The sequence below is a fragment of the Gasterosteus aculeatus genome, chromosome 6 (assembly GCF_964276395.1).
Source record: "Gasterosteus aculeatus chromosome 6, fGasAcu3.hap1.1, whole genome shotgun sequence".
Taxonomy (NCBI): Eukaryota; Metazoa; Chordata; class Actinopteri; order Perciformes; family Gasterosteidae; genus Gasterosteus; species Gasterosteus aculeatus.
In genome coordinates, this window is record NC_135693.1 from 8,914,008 (window position 1) to 8,934,059 (window position 20,052).

The following is a 20,052-nucleotide window of genomic DNA, read 5'->3' on the forward strand; positions in this document are numbered from 1 at the left end:
GGCTGTCAGAGAGTCTCGTCTCTCCCGTCAAAAGGTGATGTGTTCACTGTCGTGGCTGGGTTAATAATGAATGTGCTCCACAGAGGAGCTTGTGCTTGGCATCAGTGTTTCATAGCAACTGGGGGTCACCTGACCGCGCACTTGTTGTTGGTGTAACCTGACTAGCTTGAGTTGTTAAATGCATTTCTTTGTTACGCATATACACTGGTTTTCTATTTATTTAATGCTTTTGTAGTGACTTAACTGGCTTTTGAGGCCTGTTGCATCTGCGTTCAATATTTCAGTATAATAGAGGATTCGATGTTTTCAATGAAAATAATGAAATAATGAACCAACGTCCAAGGCAGGATTAATTCAGGATTAAAGTATTGCATCTTTCAACACGCAGCACTAGGACTTTTTCACGACTGATCTAAGACTTACGTGACATCTGATGACATATTAGAATTGGACCTTTACAAATGATATTATGACGTAATCTTTTTTTTGTTGATCTGCTATACTTTGAGAAACATATTATACTATATTATAAGATTTTTGACATGATGGACCATGACTTTTTAAAGACTTTTAATGACTCTGACGATACAATTACTTTTTTTTTAAACATTTGTCACTATGCTTTACATACACTAACAGTCTAACACTATAACTTGCTATACTATGACTTTACTGTTTGTATTAATGACTTTTTTCAACACACTATATTATTAGTACCATGATTTTTACATGATATCAAAGGATATTTTGGGCATTCAAACCTTTTATGACTTATTGTCCACATACTATACTAGGACTTTTTTCACACGCACAATGACCTTTATTACTTCTTTAGACTGCTTTTTTTCTAATATTCTTTGATTTTTGTCAACATTTTATACAGTGATGGTTTAATTGCTTCTTTGACATGGTATGCTGTGACTTCATAACAAAGATAAAGAGGGCACAACATTTTATATTTACTTATGCTTCCAATATTCTACAACAAATAAAACAAGCTTGTGATGAGAAAAAAGGCCGTACCTTAGAGCTTAAGCACAGATAAGATGTTGTCTCAGTTGGTTCCTTTTCTTCCCAGTCCATTGAGGCCACTTATTGAAAATAAAATCGGTCTTGACGTGCAGCACTTTGACAGTTAAAGTAAAACCCATCCTTTAAAATTATTATTATTTATTAATTATTAATAATTGATGACCCTTGATTGAAGTGTTTTCTTTTTTTTTTTTTTATAAAAGTTTATCCAAACAAAACTCATTCACAAGCACCTCTGACAGATAGCAAATAGGACTTTTGGAACTACTTAAGAATAATTTTAATAATTAAAACATTAATAGAAAAGTCCTGCTGTATTGTTTAAACTTACACCAAAAACATGTTTGACCATATGCAAAAAATAGTTTAAGAGTTTTCAAATAACTTTGAATATGTAGTTTATACAGTGTGTCGTGTGTTTGTGTTCATTCAAGCAAAACAACCAGCAGAGAGCAACACACACCTTCAAAAAAGAACTAACGGACAAAACCACATACACAGCCATGAAATTTCACTCCATTTTTTATCAACAGATAAATATACAGCTCCAACATGACTTTTAACATCAAACATACACACTACATCACACTATAATGAAAATGATATTCAGTGACAGTAGTATACGGAGAACAAAAACCCCAAATAACGGTGCGATTGACGTCATCACAGTTCAAATGTCGTCAATCATAGAATTGTGTTGGTTCCTCTGCATAAAAGCATAGCATTGGTTTAAGAAAATCGTGAATGTGTACAGTATATGCTGTCGTGCCAGTGGAATTAAATGATAAAATAAACCGGATCATTAAAAGGTTTGTGCAGCACAAAACAGAAAACCAAGCAATCACAGTGAGCCATGAAGTGCGTTAGCACCGTCGTGTGAAAACTTTCAAAATACAATTTTAGTTCTTTGGCATTGCACATTTTAACCTGACTGCAGACTACTGTGAAATATCAGTTTTGATATAATGAATTATTGTCCCGTTTCTTTCTCCATATTTATTTGAGATAAAGCTGCGCAAATGTATAAAATACTTAATAAATGTATTCATTCAGGGACCTTTAAAATAAAATGTAATTCACTGTGGTCTGTAAACTTCCATTCACAATGAACCACAGCTTTTAGAGACTTGCGAACAGAGAGGGTAACATTTGAGTACTGAGAAGCTCTGAACTTTAAGAGTGGCAGATTTTTGGGGAGCGGACATTCCTTCATGTTGACTTAAAATGAGCTTTTCCCATGAGTTCCAAAGAGCTCGTTCATGTGAAGTGATTAAATCCCACCTACTTTTAGGGCATTACTCATGCCATGGCCCCAGTAAATGACTGAAGGTGGACTCCCATCCCAGACTTTCAACTGGCCATGGAGCGCAACGTATGTCAAATTTCACACTAAATGCCTATAAAATAATAGTTAAATACAATATTGTCCGCTTCGAAGAAGTCTGCAAATGTTTTGGGGAACACAAAATGATCAGGACTAATGTCCCAGAGGATAGGATTCATATCTTACAACACTTGAGTCTTCACTTGAACCTGGAAGCCTTTGGGGGTCTATTGAAAAAAAGTCAGCTGCATACCTGAGCAACAGATCCTGGCAGATAATTCGCTCTCCTCCCACACGTTGCACCTTCTCAGCCTTTGTGCATCCAAATGTAACAGACAAAATCACTTTGGTACATCCGCTTTTGAGACCTAAACACAAATGTTTCAAAGCCAGACCATAAACCAAATGGAATGCTTAGAAATAATCTCAAAGCTTGAAATCTGAATGTCTGATTCACCACCGCTTCAGGCGTGGATAGTAGAGGAAACGTGGCAAATGAAGTGTTAATGAAGACTCGACTGTGGGCCAGATCCCAATGACCTCAGAGTGGGTTTGCTGGGTCCTCAGCGCCTCTCCGACCTCCCTGACAACCCCAACGGATGACGCGAGGACAATTGTTGTGTGTGTGTGTGGGTCCGAAACCCCGAATTAGCTCTGGCTTGTTATTGGTGGGAGGAAGCGGGAGTCAGATGTGTAAGCCAGATATTCATAAGCTCGGAAATAGAGTAGAGAAAAGATAGAATCTTTCACTCCAAGGAATAACTGAATATACAGACGACTCCAATCATATACTAAAAACAGGACATATCTTTGGCGTAACAGTAGAGCCATGGAGCCAAGGCCTTCATTCTTATCAAACATCAGTGCTTTTAGGAAAACATACTGAGATACAGTATGTTTATAATGGCCCGTCAAAACCCCTCCTCTTCTTGAAGCCCAGGTTTATACAATATGGCTTAAAGTGTATGTAGAAAAATAAAGTTGCTATGTAAAACAGCCCTGAGGGTTTTATCGTCCATCAGTATTTCACGCTGTCGCCACAACCCTGCAAGGCTGTGGGTCTCCATCGACATCCAGCTCCACTCTCGCTGGCCGGATTCCACTGCAAGTGTCCTCTGGCAAACCACAATGTCGTTTCTGAAGCCTGATTCCTCCCACACACAAAAAAAAAAAAGTCTCCAAAAAATATGGAGAATATTCTTCTCTTCCACATATGGAAGACTGCAGGGCCACTGGGGCGGCTGGGCTGCGAGACCACGTGCTATTGGACCTTTCTCGACCCAATCCCTAATCTCATTGGCTCCTGCGGGACCCCCACTGCAAGTCTCAGTGGTTCTTTTCCATCCAGTCCCAGCTTTCGTCACTGTCCTTCCTGTTCTTTTCAGCCTCGATGATCTCTCTGTAGCGCCGACGGAAGAATCCCATCTGTCAGAGAACGAGACAAACCCGAATGGTGTTTAGTGAGGTCCGGCGGAGGGCAGATCTGACTGGGGTATTTAGGTAGTGCATCGTTGTTGTTTTTCTGGGATTTCTGCACACTTGTGACCTTCAGCTGCAGGAAAGCAACATGATTCATGCAAAAAGGTTCAGGTTTTCATTTGACATAGCTTGTGACTGCAGCTGACTCTCACCATCGTCAGTGAATGCGTGGCCGATGTAACATTTCATTAAAAATAATCTCTTCTTTCAAATGCATTACTACAATAAAACCATATGGTTTGAGCTATTATTATTATTATTATTATTATTATCAACAATTAGTCAATATTGAATTGATTATGATGGAATATAACATATCTTACAGTCAAAAACATCTGGAATTTATCCTTCAGTGACACAAATAGAAAACATTGTATATTTCGGAGATAAAAAATTGAAAATTGATGCTAGTGCTTCAAAATATTCACATTTTTAATGTAATACGCTAAACCACAGCCATGATGGAGGAAAACCAAACCTTTTCCTTGTAGAAATGAGCTGTCTCTTCAGAAAAGTAATATTGTACTGAAATGTATATTTTACAACCAAGTGTAATCTAAAGAAGTAATGAAAGCGAGCAGCCGATTCTTACTGTACATCTAAACAAGGCAGCCACGCTGGGACGATGCCTCTCCCCACGGCTCCATTCATTCATCTGCATTTCACAACCACATTTAATGATACAGACCTGTGCTCCCCTCAGGTATTTCCTCAAAAGAGCAATACAGGACGTGTGCCGCTCTTGTACGTGGGGGCTTATTTTGGCAAAGTCTGAGGGCATGGGGGGCGGGGGGTGGGGACCTACATTCCAAGGTTTCGTTGTGGTATTTTTCCCGCCGGAAAAAAAGAAAAGAAGTCTTGTGCTAACTGGGCCTCAGGACATCAGTGTAAATGCCGTTTCCCCTTCGAGATTCTTCTTTCATGTGAGTGGCGTGTTGTGAATCATTGTCAGGTCTGGGACTTTCATCCGTTTCATGGATGTTAAAGGCCCAAAGCGAACACCCCCGACCCCCACCCCTCCCTGCAGCTGTCTCTGCACAACTGGACACTGTGCGGATACTGACACACAACGCCTCTGGCTGTGACAAGTTTGTGACAACTATCGCTCATTCACTTTAAATATTAGGAGAGAAGTTTGTTGACCAATGGGGTAAAGTGAGTGTTTATGTGTTATTTACCTTCCAGAGGAGCACCGCTAGCAGCAAAAAGATGAGGATTCCCACCAGGAGACTGATGGCAATGATCCAGCCGACTACGTAACCCCTCGGTTCCTGACTGTGGAGCGCCTCGAACACCAGCTGAAACACAACACTTTCGTCAGTCAGTGAGTCACACTCAAATACAACACACACACACACACACACACAAGGAGGGACACAGAAGGGTAATCATTAAGTCATGTGCCGCTAATGATGCAATGCAGTGCAACAACCAACTTCTTACTTTTTGTAGATATCATTTTAGGCGCTTTAGTTGCTCACTAATTTGAAGAAGCGCTATTTTTTTATTTTTATTAGTGTTTATTTGACATGGAGCACCTTCTATCAGTTATTTCGTTCAGCAGAAAAACAACACGAATGAAGCAATTGATAGCATGCTTAATGGTAAATATGGTAAAAAGTTTAACCACTAAATAAAAGATTGTTATGACTGTGAGCTTGTTAGCATGCTGACCGTGTGACAGGATGTTCCCCTTTATGTTTTCATCACATTGAGTTAGACAGTAAGCCCGTTCAACAAAGTCAAATCATGTGTAATCTCCCAAATATCAGATAATCTTGCTTAACTTGTTCAAACTATGCTGGGACAATTTCAGAAATGACTAAAGAATTTACTGCTCAAGTGTACAGTGCTGGAACGCTCCTTTGAACCCAATTATGTCTTGAGACGCCAACTGTCAGCAGAGGCGAAAAACATGCGGAACAATGAAGATTAATCTCTGCAGAATAGTTTCCGACATTAATACATTCCCCTCACCCCTAGCTTTGCAATCTAACTGTTGTGTGCACAGAGCAGATGAAAGCTCGACTCGTCGTTGCACTTTAACTGCAATCAGACCATTCTAGGAATGTATATGTGACGTTCATTAAACTGCAATGCTAGATATGTAACTTGGGGCCAGGGGCCACAAATCGTCGGTGTGTATTTTAGCCGGCAGGGATCCTGTGGGGGGGGGGGGAGGTAACTGTGTTTACCAAAACCTAGAAGGTGGGCTGAAAGAGCAGCATGGGATGGACATATTCATAGCAGCTCTGCATTTTCCAAGCACGTCTGACGCTCAGGGTCAGCAGGGTGCAGCCCCCCGGGCAGCGGCACAATCACTTGAGAGATCCCACTGCGAGCATGCTGGGTGCTCAATGTAATCATCACATGTGAACCGGTGGGCCATTCAATCACTCAGCAAGCAACAGTAGGGGGAGGGATCCGTCCTTGAGCACAGCTGAGGCCCCCGACTCCAAAAAGAGGCTGATAAAAGTGTCCCCATAGAGTATTCCCACAGTCCCCATCTGTTCTCTGGGCTCACGGCAGCGGCTCTATGATTGTTCTAATGACAGCATGTTTAAAGATCACTGTCACTGCAGCGACCAAATAAATATTCTGCGTACCCTCATACTTCACTGCCTGACATTATAAACACAGATGTAATGTTTGCAGGGTTGTATTTCCTCACTCCACGCTTTAGAGCTTTTGCTGGCGCAGGGTTGTCGCCTGCATCAATTTTGTGTTTTAAAAACGGATCAATTTCATGTCACAACAACTGAAGGGACGTCGGCTCGAAGCAAAAGCGCCAAAACGAGTCTCTACCTGATCACGTCTGGAAATTAAACGTAACTAGTCATTGAAATTATTATCAACCCCCGTCCCCTTTCCAAAAATGAAGAAATATAGGAAATTAAACTATTTATATGTATGTATAGTATTGTCTAGTACATGGGTGGGACACTAGATGGCACCCTGAGGCCCCGTACTCCGCACTGGCTGGGAAACGCTTCCTTTAGGGAGTGGACAATATCTCTGTGGGTTTGTCATTGTCAAGTTATCTGACCTAACGTTAAAATAAAAATATTAACATTAAGACGTTTTTGAACACAACAAAGAAATCTGTTGCCAAAAGCTGGGAGGCCCGATTTCACTTATTTGTGATGTTAAATGTAGTTATTATATGTGCCATGATTTAATCTTCTTGATTCCAGTCAAGTGTGCCTTTAATAGAACAGATACTGTTCTGATAAGTGGAGGATGAATGCGCTGTTAATAATAATATACAATTATATATATAATACATAATATACTCACCGAAATGTCCTCTGGCAGGCCATTTGGCACCTCGACCGCCCTGTCATTCACTTGCACGCTGCCTCTCGTCACAAACTGGACCACAGAGGAACTGTCCTGTGGGTTGAGAGAGGGTCGATCACTGTTACTATTAGAATCACAGCAGCCTGCAACTAGGTTTAACAAGCTTCTGATATGCTTCCTACCCTCTTAAGGATTTCAATATTGAGTAGAAGCTTTATATCTATGCTCAGAGCTTCTTCTTTTAATTGTGGGCCCAGACTGCAGGAGATGGTCATACAAGCTCTTCCAGGCCGGTCACAGTCCTTAGAAACAGAGGGTGGGAGACAGCAGGTGAGATTATGAGGGAGAGAGAAGCATGAGTAATAAACAGATGTTGCACTGACAAAAAAAAACTAAAAACGGGAACCCTCACAGAGGGCGACTTTCGCTGACTTCAGGAGTCAAAGAGCACCGTCGGGGCTGCATACTTACTAAGACCTTGCGTCCTGATTTGGTGAAGAAGGCAAAGATGGAGTGGAAGATGCTGTCTTTGTCCTGGGGGATGCTGCACGGTGTCGGGTTCCTGTGAGGGGTGCAGTTCCCTCGGCCCTCGGTTACCTGAAAAAGTTAAAAAAAAGATTCAGCGTTTGAAAACAAAAATGGACTCGTAAGCACTTTATTCACCTAAACTGGCCCGACCCCATTATTGTTATGAGTCTCCAGGGCTCACAGGAAGTTCTCCCTAAAAAGAAGCAGCTACCCCGCCCAGCCAGATTTCCCATATGGAGTGATTTAGGAGGTGTCTGGTTTACTGCCCAGCCCCCGGGGCACACTTTCCCCTCCGCTCAGGCCGACCTGAAGCTCTGGAGGTGGAAATCTCCTCTGGCCTCCCTCATTGTCCGCTCTGTTGAAACCCAGCGTGTCTCAGCTTTTATTGCGGCACATTTCTCATGTCCTGTTTTTCTGCTGCCGCTGCTGTTGGGAAGATGCATAGGCTGCACTAACTTTAAACCTCATGAGAACAGAGAAGTCACACTAAATAATGACGACTGGGGGAGTTTGTAGAGAAAAACAGTCGAGAACTTGTGTATCATGCGTGAACAAACGGAGCGCTGCATAAATTGTAAGAATATCTTGCACTAAAATACAAGGCCCGACCCGGTGCTAACAGCATTAATAGTGTGTATTTCGAGGCTCAGGATGGTACTGGGCAGTAGGCAGCTCTGCAGGTGTCCCATTCCCATTTCGTGCAAGCTGTCTGATCCCCTGGAAGTGATTCCAGATGGGCTCGAGGAGGGTGGGATACAGTGAACCCCGTGTGCCCATTCACAGTGAACACAATTATCAGCTTCAGCCGCCCCCATGATCTACCTATATGAAATGAGCAATGTAAGGGTTACGACAACATTTAAAGCCAGTGGGAGTATTGTGTTTCTTTATCCAAATATAAAATGTTGTGAAACTAAATGGTTACCTAGCTTTGGTGGCAACATCAACACTTTTGCTCAGCTTTTCACTGGCTTGTGGTACCTCACACTGAGCAGACTACGCCATCATAAAAGGCCCACCGGTTTAGCAGCTTTCTATTCATAAAAGTGTCCTTTGAGGTGGAAACAGGCATACGTGCCATGAAGAAAAGATCCCGAGTGTGTAAGATAAATCAACTAAAAATATGTCTGCCTGCAGGTGAATAAGGATTTGGCCGGGATAAATAATGCTGATTTAGCAGCTTTTGGCATCCACCTGTGTTTCAATGACGTGGAACATGTCGGCTCCGCTGCCAGCCAGCCGGTTTGGTATCCTGATGTCAACAGTGGAGCCGGGCAACCTGCTGGGACCCTTGTTTATGGCCTGGAACCACATAAAGACGGGAAAAGATAAAAGACAAAGGGAGAGTAAGGTGAATATGTAGAGAAGCGTGGACAAATACCCCAAAACCCTACACGTTCCCTACGAGCTCTACCTGGAATGTGAGATTAAGAGGCTGAAAGTCACACTCCATGTCTTCCAACTGGATGAAGCGAGAGGCGTCGATGTAGTTCCCGTAGACAAAGGAGCTCGGTGTCACCACACTGCGGACAGCAGAAGACGCATTAACGGCGACTATTAAAGCGCCGACAGAATCAACCTAAACAAATAGCTGCATGAACATCTCTGGCTTCAATCATGTTATCAGCGTTTTCTTTAGCGGTTTAGATGCGTGTCGGATAAGTCCTGCTTTGCTCTGAAGCCTCCCCTCACATTAAAGACAGCACGCGCGCACACGCGCACACACACACACACACACACACACACACACACACACACACACACACACACACACATACACATACAGCAGCTTTGTCAGACGTCTGCAGCACTTGGGCTGTTTTACATCTCTCTTCCTTCCCTGTGAAGCAGAGCTTTCAGAGATAAGGCTTTTCAAGTTGACATGCTCCATACTGAGGAAAACACTCCCTCTCCTCCCAACAGCCAACAGATGGCATACCAGTTCGAGCTGGTTTTCAGCTTTAGGTTTGTTATGGTTCGTTATGTTCCTACCCAGTGATCGTTGTGTCGGTCTCGTGAACCAGCGGGATGGACAGATCCAAACTGTTGTCAGAGAGGTTGTGCTCAGGATTGGCGCTGTAACAAACAGGGGTAAAGAGCATGAAAACTGCATTCGCTCTACGGGGATTACGTTTAGGCACATTTAAAAGGCACCCGAAAATATGTGTAGTTAAATTGTAAGATGTCAGACCCTTGAGACTCACCTTTTTGCCTGAACTGCGAAGTGTAACGTGTCATTTTCCCCAGAAAGCTGACTCGTGTCAAAAATCACTGCAAAATGATACTGGGGACCAAAAAAAAAAACCCAGAATAAACCAGGAGTTCAGCAACCGATGCGATTCTGACATTGTGCAATTAGTTCTAATACCTTAGTCTGCGCTCTCATGAAGGGAAATCCCACGCTGCATTTGAGGAAGTCCAAATCAACAAATCCACAGGAAATACCCTTCTCTTCCTGCAAAAAGACAGATAGACAGCGAGTGAGAGGAGGAGATAAAGACAGACCGGCTGGAGACACAGTGGGCGACACTCACGGTGATGAGAGACACAAAGAGGAAGCGAAGTAGACACGACGCAGACTGTGATAGTGAAAACCCTTTTAAGCTACCGAGCAAAACGTCCCAGCGAAGGCTTTGGGTGGTCAAATGCATGCTACTATTATAGATAACGTAATCACACATGCATGCAGAAAAGTAACAGCACACCTCTAAAAACACACATGCAAGTAGACACACCCGCCAACATACACAGTAAGATTAAAGTTTATTGTTGGGAACAGACGTCGGCGTGTAAAAGAATAGGTGTTCGTTTTTTTTTTATTGAAGTTCTAAATTAGGTTAAAGGAAGAATGCACCAAGCAGCGGCGGCTCACACATCCGAGCGGGTGGGTAATTGGACGACCTCCAGGCTGCGTGTTTGGAAGCTTGTCTAAACAATACGGATCTTCGCCGGCTGCGCTGTGTAAACACTCGGCCTTGACCCTACGAGGAGGAAGAATTCTTTTGGCGGGAGTTCACTAGGAGGCTGCCGGCGGCGCTCGTGTGCTGGGGAGCCCGAAAGAGGGTCGGAATTGTTCACAAACATCCTTAAACGAAGAAAAAGACGGATAGCGCTCCCGGAAATATTCAGCGGTGGGGGGCTTGAGTTAAGTCATACAAAACGCCTGCATGCGGCGTCTGCTGTGCAGTTTGGACTCATGTTTATAACATGTTTCAAAAGGTGATAAAGAACAGAGGGGGGAAGGTCGTCTCTATATCCACAGTATCACCGCTGTGCACATTATTCAGCAAATTCCGGGGGAAAATCCAGGCTGAGGCGGTTCTCTCCATCTTCTTTAAGTCATCTTAAATAAGCAGTGCTGCCCTTTACATGGAGACTGTAACGAGCCCTCTAAGTAGGGTACGGGGGGGGGAGGGGGGGGCACTACTGGCAATGATGGAATGTCCTCTATTTCCTGTATTCCTTCATGCTGCAGTGCAAACACTGCTGGTCATGTGGGGCCGGGCAGGATTGGGGAAGTCAGTCTGTTTACCCATCGTCCACCTGGCAGCTCTTGAGAGCGAGCAGAGCCCTCGGACACGTTGTGCCTCCGTGGGGGGGGAAGTGACAAAGTCTGCTCTTTCTTTCGCTTGTCCGTCTCCGTCGGGAACAAACATACGCAGGGTTTTTCACAAATGGCAAGACAAGAAATATCACCGGCATTGTTTAACCTGCTTTGGTCTTGTCTGAAGCCTCTTCAGGAGGCCCATTTTCTGCAAGTCTTTTTATGTCGCCATCAACTTTGGTATTTGTACATTGGGCTCCACCCCACGAATCAATTGTAATATTTGGAGGCTGTCGGGTTTGTGTGAAAAGTCCTAAATGGCAAAGTAGCGTATAACTATGACTTTCAGGTAAATTAAGTGGTGAAAAAGGTACAGCGTTGACATATGAAGAGGAGTAGGGCGGAAGAATGAACCGCCGAAACTTAACAGCTGCAACAAAAGACATGAGCCAGAACAAACAATTCCTTAAAAAACAAAGAAAAAACAGAAGCCGGTGTCTCTGAATCCCACGGGAGTAAAGTCAGTGCTGCTGAAACCAATTCACCTCCACGGCGCTCTGACAGGTTGTGTTGCAAGAACAACAGAAAGATAACACACCCCACTCTCAAATATGAGCAGGGAGCACAAGTTCACGCTTCGCTCGCCGAGGAAAAAGCCCCAGGGGAGGACTGGAAGCTGACCTTAACTTTGCAAAAAGGGGTCACGTCGTCACCTTCGACTTGGCCAGTCATAATTGGAAATGTCTAAAAGGGGGGTAAACCTGCACGATGGCCTCTTTGTCATCTCTTCATACTGTTCCTTCCTTACTTCCTGCTCCCTTTGTGCTGACTGATCAGGGTCCTGAGCACAATGAGCCTCTGTGGCTGCTGGCAACTTGATACTTAATTGGTTCATTAGATTAGCCATGAAAGTGAAACTGAAACACTGTTTTTCTAATATTTACCTGCAGTTTGTATTCAATTTTAATTAAATCACAGCTTTCTTTTGTTTCTTTTCTAAATCATTTCACAGGCTATGTGATTCAGAGAGATGTTTTTTTTTAACCACAAGATTCAAAACTCAGAGGACATAAAGCACAAGGTCCCTCGCGAGAGCCAAAGCCTTCATGATGGACGTTGTCCCCTCCATCGCCTGCTGAGCCTGTGCGAGCTCGCGTCGGAGCGCTCTGACTGAGGTGGCGTGAGACGCCCCGCTGGCCTCATCGCGGGCGGAGGAGGCCACTGTAGGACCGATCCAGATGTGGCACACCGCGGCCTCCTGGAGGAGTCTCTCAGGTGTAATGTGGGACGGCAGCGGGTAGACATTTCTTTAACGGGGACCAAATGCTGGAATTATTTATTTTTGCTGAGCGTGAGGATCCGATCAGTATCCCATGAAGGTCGGTCATGAGTAATGCAATTTGAAGTCAAGCATGTGTGGACGTGAGGCATGTGTGATCTGATTTGTCCTCACGCACACAGCTCGTACGTTGTTGACTCGCTGTGTCTGCCTTGAATGAGACAGAGAAGCGTGTGACCGGTCGGCCAGAGGAGCCGTGACATCGGACAGCTGCTGCCGCCGCCGCCGCCGCCGCTCTTGTATGCTTCACTGTTTAGACTGCGCTCCCGACATTAAACCAGGAGTGCATTTCTTTTACTGCCTATTTAAATCTTCTGCTAAATATACATCTCAGCGGAAAACTAATGCTGTTCAGCTGCTAAATATGTAAATGGCTCCCGGTCCACTTCATCCTCATCTTTCCAGCCAAACAACCAAATAGGTTTCAGAAACAAACATGAGAACGTCAGTAAACAAACAGCCGGTACGTGAAGAGCAAGAAGAATAACAGACCTTCTGCCAGAAGTTGATGTAGAAAACTTCTCTGGAGAAGTTGAAGTAGATGTTGGTGTCGTAGGCGTCGTCCCCAGCGTTAGAGATGGTCAGGTTCAAAGAGACATTCTTCACTCCGCCAAGGGCCAGATGGGGTTTGCTGTGCAACCTGATGGGAACACCAAATAAACGATGCACGTCAGAGTATAATCAAGCGTCTTGAGACAACTGTGGGATGTCACGAAAGATGTATACAAACAGCAGATCTAAGTGTGGTAATATTGATATCTTTGCTTTAAAAAGCTCAAAAAGAGTTGCTGTTTCCCATGACACACGCATGCTCTCACTGAATATACAAAGGGCAACAGATCCACACTAAAAAGAAAAAAGGAACTCCCTAAGTATGGAAAAACACATGGATATCCTCCAAGCATGCGTCATGGTTCCACTACGCGCACCCACAGGGCCTGTGACGTCCGCTCGCTTCCTTAGTACCAAAGAAGACAGAGGGATTCTAGGCTGTCGAGGAAGTCAACGTTTTGTTTTACCCAGAGAGCAAAAGTTTCCCATGGAGCCGGAGGTCTGCAGCACAGTCGTCTGACAGGCAGTTCTTCTCGAACAAAGTCTAAGGAGAAATGAGTACACAGTTCATATGACATCATGCAGTCAACACACCAACTCCTCGTTCAGACCAGGGGGCAGTATTGTGTTGTTGGTGAAGCTGTCTAGTCGATTTCTTTTATACGTGGAGGCCAGAATCTTTACTATTTGTGGTCTTTTTTCTTTTAATCGGTCTCGATAATCTTTCGTTTAAGGTTAAATCATGAAAGGAAACTTGAGTCGAGCGCTAAAGTTCGATGTTACGATCTTCAGATAAATGGAATCTGGAGGTGTTGAAAGACGCAAATCCCTCCGATTTTCAAGAAGTGCAGACAGCGGGGGAAACACATGTGGGGCAGGTTAGAGGTGGTTGCAAAGAAAATAAATGAATCTGTCTTTTTGGGTTCCACTCAAGAAAAGCTAACACAGACAATAATAAGCTGGTAACCCACACCAAATCATTATAACCTCAATTTGAGCTATTTCCTTCAACTCCTTCAAAATATATTCTTTACAATCAATATAGAGATGTAATGATGAACGGAATTAATTGAAAATGCTATGTTACTGGAAAGTGACCATCCTTTCATCGTCCTGAAATAAAGCATCACCTCGTAAAAGACGTTGTGGTAACTGAACAATTTATACCAATATAACAATAAAAAAATGAACAATATTGATCCCAAACGCCGAATCATTTCATCCCAAAATGTCACCTCATTTCTCGCCGCGATCCTGTTTCCTTTCCTCCATCGTAGCACCGGCGTGAGCGCGGGCAGGTCTCGCTCCTCGTGTGCCGACAGCACGTGCTTCCCCAGGCCGTACGCCACCTCGAAGGCGATGGCCGTGAACACGTCCTTCACGTCCTTCTGCGGGGAGCACAAACAACGAGGCTATTGCAAAGATAGATCTCCCGCTATAGAGACAAATCTATTCAAACTAATCTGAAAAAAAGAAATAAGTGCCACGCGACCGCCTTGATGATGGTGGTAATTCAACATATTTCTCCAATTGACGCCTGGCGCAAAGACTGATTACGCTGACGGATTATACAGTCTAGATGTGACGTTATTGCTGTAATCACTGCGTGAGAGATCCATAGGGCTGATATGCCGTTATATTGATAAAATGATCTGAATTGGTTTAAAAGGGGCGAGTGAAATCTGATTTATTACTATTCCTTCTTTGTCATTATGCTTAAAGGTATAAAAGCGGGGCGTCACTGGGTTTCCAGCAAAGGAAAGTCATGGATCACTTTGTTAACCTGCTGGCACGGCCTGTGAGAGGTATCTTTGCGTTTTTGGCAACTCCAACTGAGACCACAAATGAAGTGTTTGATTTGGCATCAGGTTTGGAAACAATGCAGATTGGATCGAAAAGAGAGAAATCCTGTATCTTCATTAGACGACAGCGGGGAAAGACGTCCATGAGAAAAGCAGATCCTGATCTCTTCCGTCCGCTGCAGTTAAACTCAACTCTTTGAAGGTGGCCTGGTGGGCTCTGCCTTTGGTCTTAGAGTTTAAAAGCTGCAGCAGAAACGCACACAGACGAGCTCAATTCACACCGTATTCCTGCGCCCAACTTATGTCCACGGACACGCAGCCAAACCCACAACGCAAACACAAAGAACTTCCCCGTGCCTTCCGCTGGTCACTTGGGCCACTTGTTCTTTTTGCACTTTCTCTCTTCTGTCCATTATAACAGCAGCTTTTTTCCAGTGGGAACCCACCCATCCTCTTTCCTCAGGCGGGCCGTGAGCCAGTGTGGGCTTTGAACACATCACCAGTTCAAGAGCACACCCAACTCGTCCACAGTGAGATTCAGAGCAGGAAAGAGCAGGACATGAATAGACATTTTGGAAACGGTGCTGCAGACAGATAAAGATATCAATTCAGTTTGTAAAGATATTTGATGGGCTTTCATGTAAGACTACAAATGGCACATAGCCTGAGAATTACTTCAATCAACTGATCCACTAACTGCTTAAGCTCTTATGAGCAAATGACAGCATTAGCCGCCCAGCGTTGGTCAATAGAGGCTGACCTCCCATCCTTCACTGGACTGCAGCTCATGGCTCATTAGACTTATAGAGGCCGTGTTGGTTCTAGTAGTATGTTGCCTCAACTGGGAGGTAACGTGACACAATGCTGCAGTCAGTGCTGGAATACTCTGAGGCGAGCAAAGCCCTTCAACCTCAACAGCCATTAAGACCGAATGCTTGCAATGGGCGACCCCCCCCCCCCCTGTCCGTTGGCCTCTGAGTGAACTGACCCCCCCTCTGGGACCTGACTGCCGCAAACTCCCACCGCTCATCTCACAGTTTCAGAAAGCCAGAGAAGAACTGAGGGGGGGGGGGCATGATGATCGCAAATGAAGTGAAGTCATTCTCGACACTCTCATGGTTGAAGAGTGACTTTAATGCCAGTAAATCTCTTCAGCTCACTAGCATTAACCGAGCGAGCGGTGAAGGGTTGCCAGCGCTTTTTTCAAACAGAGCATCTATTATTGAGCACATACAGGACTACTTTCTTCTTGAAACACCGCTGACACAAGGCGAGCACACATCAGAAGTGCCCGAGGCCTTTCGGTAACACTTGGACTTTTATTATCCCTTGATCAATGCTGCCACTTGCCCCACCCATGTCCACACCCCGGGCCCAGTCACCTACTCACGGCTGCTCCGGCCTTTAATTCCTGTAGTTATGGAACAGAGCAGTTCCTGAGCTCCAGCGGAGAAGGACACAGGCTAGTGTTGAACTGCCCGCTACCGATAACTACATGGAAAGGAACGCAACAACAGTTCCTCACATGCCGCGAAGCTCGTGACGGGTCATTCTCTTCTCAAAAGGCCTCCACTGTGATAATCCTCATTTAAAGACGGAGGCAGCAGGGTGGGCATCAGATAGCGCCAACGAGCGTTTATATATAAACCTGCAGGTTAATTCAGTTTCTGTATTTCTTAAAGCAACAGTGTGATTTAATAGAAGAAATAATGGGTGTTTCTCTTTAATTAATGAAAAAAAAAATCAATTACATTTCGGGGGTTTTGCTGTTCAGCCTCACCTTGTCTTGTATGACCAGTAGTTTATTGTAGTTAACTAACGATGGTGAATTGGTGGTTTTATCACTACAAAATATGATCAAACCAGGAAACAAAACACCATAATATAGATCTTTAAATAACAACATAAGTTCAAGCGTTTCAAAATGCTTTACACTGTGCTCGATGTAAACGTTGTGGAAGGTATCTTCCTACCAGCTAGTTACATAGATACACCGCGTAGCAACACGGAAAATGTCAACTAGCACTTTTGAAGGTTGTTTTGGCTGAGAAAAGTAATTCACCCAATATGCATAATTCTTTCAGAATTGTGAGAACTGCTCCTTGCTTCCAAAATGAATAGATCACTCATTTATTCTGACTATCTGGTAGTTTAGTACGAAGAAAATCACACATGGGGATCTCAAATATAGTGGTTTTAAATACGTTGAAGTATTTTCCTTTCAATGTGTCCTTCGGGTAGGAAATGCTGCCAATACAAATAGGTACATTTCCATCCTGGACACTTAAAAATAGCATAAACCTTCTCATCGTTCCATTGACAAAATCTCTTTTTAACGATTCCAGCGAAGCGGCCGTCGGCAGGAAGCGGCTGTCGTACATCGATTCACACCACATTTTGTAAACTGTAAATTCAAAACCATGGGAACAAAAAAAAAAAAAAAAACAGCGTTTGACAGCAGTTGCGATCTTTTATGACACACTTGACACAAAGTCTTCCTCCCTGCATGCGTTTTCATAGCCTCTCACAGGACGGAGGACAGCTCGTCACGTATATTATGAAAGAAAACAACTGGGATTCAAACCTTCACCTAGAACATCCACCCTCTGCAGCACCAGGTCTTTGCCACTATGCACTCTCTCCGTGTTTGTGTTCCCACTCAGGGAACGCCGCCTGTAGGACACTTCCCCCTCGCTTCACGCTTCATGTTTAATGAGCACTGCTACTGAACGCTTTTCATCTGACTTCATTGCACGCAGACCCCCCCCCCCCCCCCCCCCCTCGAACACTGCTTGAGCAGCACTGCAGTTGTACTCTCGCCTCCCACATGTTAATCTGATCAACAAGATGGCAACGCACCAACCCGCCGCCCGGCCTGCTCGCTGAGCGGGGGAGCATGACGTAAGGCTACCAAACGGCTCTGATCTTCAGCTTGAACTGAGATCGCTCGAGAGCTTCTCTTCCCGGGGAAACAATAGCCTCAGAAGCGTATGTGGCTCGAGCCCGCCGGTGGGAAGTCTTCATTAACTTGTGACCGAAACGCACCCGCAAGCGCTCCTTTTTAGGACAGCGGCTTTTTGGACGACTTACAGGTCGAGGCCTTTTTAATTCAAGGGCGAAGCGCCAGGGATCCTTGGTTTGAATGGAAAAAGCTTTTTAGTTAAGTGATGAATGGGTTCAGCCTGTCAGAGGCTGGGATTGTGTGTGTGTGTGTGTGTGTGTGTGTGTACCGAGGCACACGAAGACAACTGGAAATTGAAAGTATTTACAGTAATGTCAACAGTAAATGGCAGACGTGCACTTAGGCAGCTTATCTCAGTTTGTCCTTGAAAAAAGTTGAGTAGAGAGACAATTGGTAAAGTTCTCAGTGTGTTATCTCTCTGCCAGATTAACTACAGGTCAAACTACAGCAGCTGCTCTGCTCAGAGTAGCTTAGCAGATGTCGAGAAGCATTGAATGGCAAACTCTGTAGGAGTGGGAAGGAGTGCAGTCTGGTTGTTTGGGGTATGAACAGCTTCAGTTGGTCTGTGGGAAAAAATCCTCGTTCTCATAAATCTTTCCGGTTACGTGGGTCGTGACGGAGATATCAGATTGTGTCACTGCTTTGGTACCATCACTCTTTAAAATGACTGCAATCGCTGAACACATTGCACATGTTTCAATGTATTGCGTCATGTTTCTGATCCCCAGCGTTTGGGGGCGGCCTGTGGACCCAACACATTATTCACTAATAAAGTTTACATCAAATGAGCAAATTGTTGCTCATTTACACACCAGGCAGACATTGGCATTGGTGTGGATTGGTGGCTCTGACCATCTGGTGAAGAAGCCGCGATTAATTCTCCTAGAAGTTCTCATTTTTATCTCAGGAGGGAAATATCTGGAGGAGGTTGGAGGGTTTTAATACCTTCAGCCTGTCCAACACATTCCGAGTCCTCGAGACGAGACTACCACCGATCGAATGCATTATGCCTTTGAACACGGCTCCAGTTTAACACGCGAGCCATGTTTACTCCAACCGCTGGAGAATAATTCAGCCCGTCTGAAGTTAGTAGTAAGCTGTGATCCTCAGATCTCCGTCCAGCTTCAAGCACCAGCCTGATAAATCAAACACCGCAACACCATGACCTGTTGTGCATCAAAACACAATGTTCCCGAAAGACCAACAGACCGGCTTTACAAAAGAGAGAACGGTGAACTGAGTTCATCGGACATTGGCTCTAAAACAAAAGCAAATGTGTTATTTTTACTACTACTTCAGGGATGATGCTGAATATTCAGCTAATTTAGTTAGAACAGAAAACGCTTCACCACCTAAAAACATAAATAAATCACTAGTCAGTTGTACAACTTTCAAAAACACAACACTGAATCTGGGGAACAATTGTGTTCTGCTCTTTCTGTGAAAACATAAATCAATGAACTGCTGCTAGATACGGAGGGGTATAATTTCCCCCCCGAGCAAACACGCGTTTCCCCTGGTTCCCCCTGACCGTCACTCAACTGAGACGTGCAACATGTGTCCTGTCAGGCCGCATCCCGGCTAAACACCAATAAATACCATGTTTCTCTTACGCAGTAACGGTACAGACTCTGCGACATGCTTGTGTTTCCCCTGAAACACGCGAACAAAAAACCTGAAGCTCTTTGCTTCATACTGTGAGTAAAATGACTCCACTCAATAAAGATCCCGAAGGTGCAGATAAGGGCGGTATACGTCTCTTTCGCCTTGGAGAATCCAAGTGCATAGAATTTATTGCTTTTTTAAACAACGTTCACGTAAACACGAATTAGAGGAAACCTTTACGGTCTTGCATGCATCATGAAGGAGGCATTCAACATTTGACCCTCGGACAGTTAAAACCACAGCTGGTATTTATAAAGAAGGAGAGAAAGGTGCCTCACTTCCACGCTGGAATTTGGCCGATGGAAGAGGTTCACTGCTTAAACACAGCAAATTCATCGGTGTTATTTTTTTTTTTTTTACTACATTCCACCAACAACAACTTGATTTAACACCAATGCTAACTATAGCGGAATTAGCTTCTCATCTGGATCTACGAACAGATGTTGCTCCTCACTCAGCTTCCACATTGTTCCCAACGCATTGTTTGTTTCTGGCCAATTTTCAACATCTTTCCAAAAGGTCATT

General features: G+C 44.2%; 1 protein-coding gene across 2 annotated transcripts in view; it reads right to left on the reverse strand.

The window, feature by feature from the left end:
* Window positions 1-1,536: 1,536 nt before the first annotated feature.
* Window positions 1,537-20,052, reverse strand: part of itga9 (integrin, alpha 9) — a 36,758-nt gene continuing 18,242 nt past the window's right edge. For both annotated transcript variants that reach the window (XM_040177713.2, XM_040177714.2), the window contains 13 exons: window positions 14,334-14,486; window positions 13,566-13,642; window positions 13,039-13,186; window positions 10,032-10,118; window positions 9,868-9,947; window positions 9,656-9,739; window positions 9,078-9,186; window positions 8,858-8,965; window positions 7,607-7,732; window positions 7,318-7,437; window positions 7,133-7,228; window positions 5,014-5,133; window positions 1,537-3,781 (listed from right to left, as the gene is read on the reverse strand). In XM_040177713.2, coding sequence (XP_040033647.1) covers window positions 3,683-3,781; window positions 5,014-5,133; window positions 7,133-7,228; window positions 7,318-7,437; window positions 7,607-7,732; window positions 8,858-8,965; window positions 9,078-9,186; window positions 9,656-9,739; window positions 9,868-9,947; window positions 10,032-10,118; window positions 13,039-13,186; window positions 13,566-13,642; window positions 14,334-14,486 — 1,407 coding nt within the window. In that variant the 3' untranslated portion in view covers window positions 1,537-3,682. The remainder of the gene's footprint in view (window positions 3,782-5,013; window positions 5,134-7,132; window positions 7,229-7,317; window positions 7,438-7,606; window positions 7,733-8,857; window positions 8,966-9,077; window positions 9,187-9,655; window positions 9,740-9,867; window positions 9,948-10,031; window positions 10,119-13,038; window positions 13,187-13,565; window positions 13,643-14,333; window positions 14,487-20,052) is intronic.